At 65.1% G+C, this 5,122-nt stretch overlaps 2 protein-coding genes across 2 annotated transcripts in view; both read left to right on the top strand.

Moving 5' to 3' along the window:
- Positions 1-1,377: 1,377 nt before the first annotated feature.
- LOC103662853 (UDP-GlcNAc:betaGal beta-1,3-N-acetylglucosaminyltransferase 7) lies at positions 1,378-4,843 on the top strand. Its single transcript, XM_040639132.1, has 2 exons — positions 1,378-1,442; positions 3,459-4,843. The coding sequence occupies exons 1-2, from the start codon at positions 1,432-1,434 to the stop codon at positions 4,642-4,644; spliced, it is 1,197 nt and encodes a 398-aa protein (XP_040495066.1). The 5' UTR covers positions 1,378-1,431; the 3' UTR covers positions 4,645-4,843.
- The window catches only part of LOC121104038 (UDP-GlcNAc:betaGal beta-1,3-N-acetylglucosaminyltransferase 7-like), a 2,683-nt gene continuing 2,262 nt past the window's right edge, over positions 4,702-5,122 (top strand). The window contains exons 1-2 of the mRNA XM_040636397.1: positions 4,702-4,738; positions 4,856-4,904. Of these exons, the coding sequence (XP_040492331.1) occupies positions 4,702-4,738; positions 4,856-4,904 (86 nt within the window). The remainder of the gene's footprint in view (positions 4,739-4,855; positions 4,905-5,122) is intronic.

Genomic DNA, 5,122 nt, shown 5'->3' with positions numbered 1-5,122 from the left:
CTCGTTAGGCTTCCTACCACCAGCCTCTGCACTCAGGGACCTCCTGACCTCCCTAGGGACCCCTTGGCAGGGAAATACCTCCCTGTCACGGCTGTCCTCCAGGGGCTCAGGGCCTGCCTCTGGAGCCAGGCAGGCCTCCCGGCTTTGTTTACTATGAGACTTCTCCCACTCCCACTGGGCTTCCCCCCGCCCCAGGGCACCTCTATTTCCTCCACTGTAAGGTGGAAATAATAATAGTACGTGCCCCTAGGAGTAAGTGATTCATGTGTGAGCCTAGAATCGTGCTTCACAGAGTGTAACTGCTTCATGAATGTTAGCTGTTACTTACTGGACCGTGAAATGCTTCCACTTCCATTCTCTGGGCATTTTGGAGGTCCTACTGTCAGCTCAGCGATGGGACCTTGACATGGAACAAAACTACAACAGATAGGTGACAACAGCCAGACCTGACAACAGCCAGACCCGGGGAGGTTTTTACCAGCTAGAGGATCACCCCAGAGCCTGCTGGGCCAAGAATGGCCCTCTGTGTGGTGTGTCTGCTTGAGGCCACTGCCCTGGAACGGCTGGGTCCGGCACACACACATACAGGTTAATAAAGGCTGGGGACTAAAAGGGTTTTGAGTGAAATACTTGTTGATGGATGAAGATAGGAGGTCCTGGCCAGGCAAGCAGGCCTTCCCTTGGTAGTGAGGAGGGCCTCCACTTGGGGGCACAGAGAAGGCTTCCAGAGCTCTGGCCCCTGACACAGGCAGCCCAGCCTCCTCGGGGCCTCTTTCCCCAGGGACATTGCTCCCCCAAGTCCCTCTTCCCTGCAGACCAGCCCTAGACAGCTGGCCCAGGGGCCCCAACAGGGAGGTCTGCCTGGGGAGGGGAAAAGGGAAGAAGGCAGAGGAAGGAAAGGGAATCCCTGTCCTCCTCTGCCTCCGCTACCACCGAAAAGTCCCGAATGGGGGCCAGAGGGAGATGGCGGGAACCTGAGGGCGCATGGAAGGTGGGCGGTGGGTGGTGTCCCGGTTCACACGCGTCCAGAGGGACCGACGACCCCAGGGAAGCTCCGCGGGGGGGAATCGAGTACTCGGGGACGAGAGTGACCCTCGTGGGCTCCGAAGTCCCGACTGGGCCACTCCGGGTCGGGCCTCGGGTTCCGCCTCCGCGAAATGGGCCACTGGCGCTGGCCGCGGTGCAGAGCGCTGGCGGTGCGGCCGAGGGGCGGGAGGGCCAGGGGCGCCGAAGGGGTTAATGCACCTGGGCGGCCGCGGCCCCTCCCGGCCCCTCCTCCGGCCGCGGGGAAGAGGAAAGTCGCGGCGGGGGCGCGGCCGGGCCTTTGCTCCCGCCCGCCTCGTCCCCGTCCCCGCCCGCCGTCCCCGAGCCGCGGCGCCCAGAGCTGCGACCCGCGCGCCCCGCTCCGCCGCCGCCCCGGCCCGGGCCGCCATGTCTCTGTGGTGAGTGGGAGCCCGGCAGGGCCGTCGGGCGGGGGGCCGGGGCGGGGGGCGCGGGGACCCCCGGCTCCCTCCCCCGAGGTCGGGGGACGCACGGGCGTGGGGGGCGCCGGGCCGCTCCCGGGGACGGGAGGATAATGCTGCGCTGGGTGCCCTGGGGCTGGCCTCAGTTTCCCGGAACGGACGGGCTCGGCGGCGGCGCTCGGAATGCCCGGCGGTGCGCGGCGCCCGAACCAACCGGACGGGGCCGGGACCATCCGGGCCCGTGCGCGCTGCCCTCGCCGGCGGCCCCTCGGCTTCCCTGGGCCCGGGCCCCGAGGCACCCTGATCCCCCTCGGGGACCCCGGGCTTTGGGGACCCAAGGACTCTCCGGGCAACTGGAAGTTGTCCCCCATTCCTAGGGCCTCCTGCGTCCTTGGCAACCCCGCCCCCGCGTCCTCTACCCCCACCCCCGAGGGGCTCTCCTTCCTCCGGGGAGCTAGAGCCTCCGGTCCCGCACCTCTCCCCGGTCCTCTTCTCCTTCCTCCCCTCCGGGACTTTTGTCCTACAAATGGAGTGGGGCGGTGCAGGTGGACCCGCCTGGAGCGGAGGGGTAACCCTGCCGCATCCCCCTCCCCTGGGGTGACCCCCGCGGGACCTCCCCAACTGGGGGGAAGGGGTGCTTCGCTGAAACCACCAGGGCAGGAGACCCTGACCTGGAACATTCTGCTGTCCCTTTTGGGAGGGTTGAGTCTGGGTTCACACCCCCCACTCCAGCACTTGGGGTGACCCAGTCTTCCTCCTGCCGCATACACAGGAAACCCTGGGACCCCATGGGAAAATGTGGCTCCAGGGGGCTCAACAGTCACTTGCCCTGGGTGCCTGCATCTTCAACCGGCCAGTCCTGAGGGCCACCCCAGGCTTCTCCAGAGTCCCTGTGACGGACACTGTAGTCTGTTTCTTCCATTCGCCCTGGCCCTGCAGCTTCCCCCTGGAGGTCAGGGCTGCCTCCTCTTGGCCTGGCCCTGTGAGGCCACACTTCTAGCCTGCCTGTTTCCCAAGAGCCCTCAACCCCTGTGTCTCCGCAAGAGAGACCCGGGCAGGAGGCCTGGCCACCTCCAGAGTGTAAGCCGAGGAGACAGGGTCCTGGGGACATCCCCGCGGCCTCTGCCCTGGGTCTGCCAGGACCTCCTGCAAAAGGCTTTAATTTCTGCTTCTGAAATGGGTGTGGTAGGGGCTCTCTGGGCAAGGAGGGTCCCTGGAGAGTGGGGGTCCAAATGTGTTCCCTTCCCAGGGTGGTAGAGCTCCTAACGGGATGTTAAGAGACTGGGGCCCAGACTGAGGGCAGTGGTAAGAGGGCGGCGGTCATACTAGGAGACGCCGCCCCATTCTCAGGCCTCCATCAGCCATGCGGGCAGTTTTGCATCGGGTCAGATGGATGGGGTGGAAGGGGAAGGGACAGACTTCTTCAGCTCCCACGTTAGAGCCTCTCCCCCAAGTCCCCCACAGGTTATTGAGCTCCCAGGCTGTAGAGCAAGCGCTGTGCCTGCCCCTCCCCCTGGTTCACCCCAATGGTTCACCAGGTTTGCACGGGGAAATGAAAGCCAACAGGGCCGCTTGCCGGGGTTGGGGAACAGGCAGAAACCTCCACCAGAGGTCGTCCTTATAGACTCAGCACATCCCCTGACTGCATACCCACTGCGAGCCTGGCCCCTCAGATGGTGCTCCAGTTCCTTGTTATCCTCATTGAGGGAAAAAGAAATCACGGTTTGGAGACGTTAAGGGTGACCCACTCAAAGTCATTTTGCTTGTACGTGACAGAGTCAAAATGTAAACCCAGGCAAACCAACTCTGCATGGCTCGCGTGGGTCCCCTGGTCCCGGCAGAGGCAGGGCAGGGCCGGAGAGGAAGCAGGACCCTCCTCTGACCACTCAGGGGCCTCGGGACTGGAGTCCAAGCCCACTGCAGCTCCAGACAAGTCACAGAGGACTCATCCTTTCCTCTCTCTCCTCTGTACCACCCTCCATCCCCACCCCCCAGGAAGAAAACCGTCTACAAGAGTGTGTGCCTGTCCCTGGCCCTGCTTGTGGCCGTCACGGTATTCCAGCGCAGTCTGACCCCCCACCAGTTTCTGCAAGAGCCCCCGCCACCCACCCTAGAGCTACAAAAGGCCCAGAACCCAAGCGGACACCTGGTGAACCCCAACAGCTTCTGGAAGAACAGCAAGGATGCGGCTGCCCCCACGCCCACGGCCCCGCCAGGGCCCCAGACTTGGGACATCAGCACCACTAACTGCTCAGCCAATATCAACCTGACCCACCAGCCCTGGTTCCAGGGCCTGGAGCCCCACTTCCGGCAGTTCCTGACCTACCGCCACTGCCGCTACTTCCCCATGCTGCTGAACCACCCGGAGAAGTGCGGCGGCGCCGTCTACCTGCTGGTGGTGGTCAAGTCGGTCATCACGCAGCACGACCGCCGCGAGGCCATCCGCCAGACCTGGGGCCGGGAGCAGGAGTCGGGCCGCGGCGCCGTGCGCACGCTCTTCCTGCTGGGCACGGCCTCCAAGCAGGAGGAGCGCGCGCACTACCAGCAGCTGCTGGCCTACGAGGACCGGCTCTACGGCGACATCCTGCAGTGGGACTTCCTGGACAGCTTCTTCAACCTGACCCTCAAGGAGATCCACTTCCTCAAGTGGTTCGACATCTACTGCCCCCGCGTCCAGTTCATCTTCAAGGGCGACGACGACGTCTTCGTCAACCCCACCAACCTGCTCGAGTTCCTGGCTGACCGGCAGCCCCAGGAGGACCTGTTCGTGGGCGACGTCCTGCAGCACGCGCGGCCCATCCGCAGGAAGGACAACAAGTACTACATCCCGGGCGTCCTGTACAGCAAGGCCAGCTACCCGCCGTACGCGGGCGGGGGCGGCTTCCTCATGGCCGGCGGCCTGGCCCGGCGCCTGCACCGCGCCTGCGACACCCTGGAGCTCTACCCCATCGACGACGTCTTCCTGGGCATGTGTCTGGAGGTGCTGAGCGTGCAGCCCACCGCCCACGAGGGCTTCAAGACGTTCGGCATCTCCCGGAACCGCAACAGCCGCATGAACAAGGAGCCCTGCTTCTTCCGCTCCATGCTTGTGGTGCACAAGCTGCTGCCCGCCGAGCTGCTGGCCATGTGGGGGCTGGTGCACGGCAACCTGACGTGCGCCCGCAGGCTGCAGGTGCTCTGACCCCGGCCGCACCGCGGGGACAGGCGGGGCCGCGTGTTCCCGAGCCCCAGAGCCGCGATGCCGGGACAGAGACCGGGGGGCCCCCCGCGGGGAGGTGGGGGGGCTGGGGCTTCGTGTGCCCCTGGGTGTGATGGGGCGCAGTTAGCCAGAGGGGGCCTCCCTGCCTGGATGTTACCCATAAAGTGGAGCTGAGGCCCGGGAACCTTTGCAGCTGTCCCGCCAGCGGAAGGTCGTCTTGGGAGCGAGGCCGTGGGCCGCTGGTAGCCCTCCTGACCTGGGTTCCCTGCCTGGCTCCCTGTGACCTGGTGGTCTCTGAAGGAACCCCGTGCTCAGGTACCCGGGTTAGGCCTGGCCCTGGATGGGTCAGTGGCGGCCTCTTGTCTTCACAGAGAAGATTCTCCTTCTCCCATGAAATGCCTCGGTCTCCCCCGCGGGCCCAAGTTGCCCTTTCAGGAGAAGCTCAGCCCTGTGCAGGCTC

This window comes from Ursus maritimus, unplaced genomic scaffold, assembly GCF_017311325.1.
Source record: "Ursus maritimus isolate PB19 unplaced genomic scaffold, ASM1731132v1 scaffold_1, whole genome shotgun sequence".
Classification (NCBI taxonomy): domain Eukaryota; kingdom Metazoa; phylum Chordata; class Mammalia; order Carnivora; family Ursidae; genus Ursus; species Ursus maritimus.
This window is presented reverse-complemented; position numbering and strand designations above follow the sequence as displayed.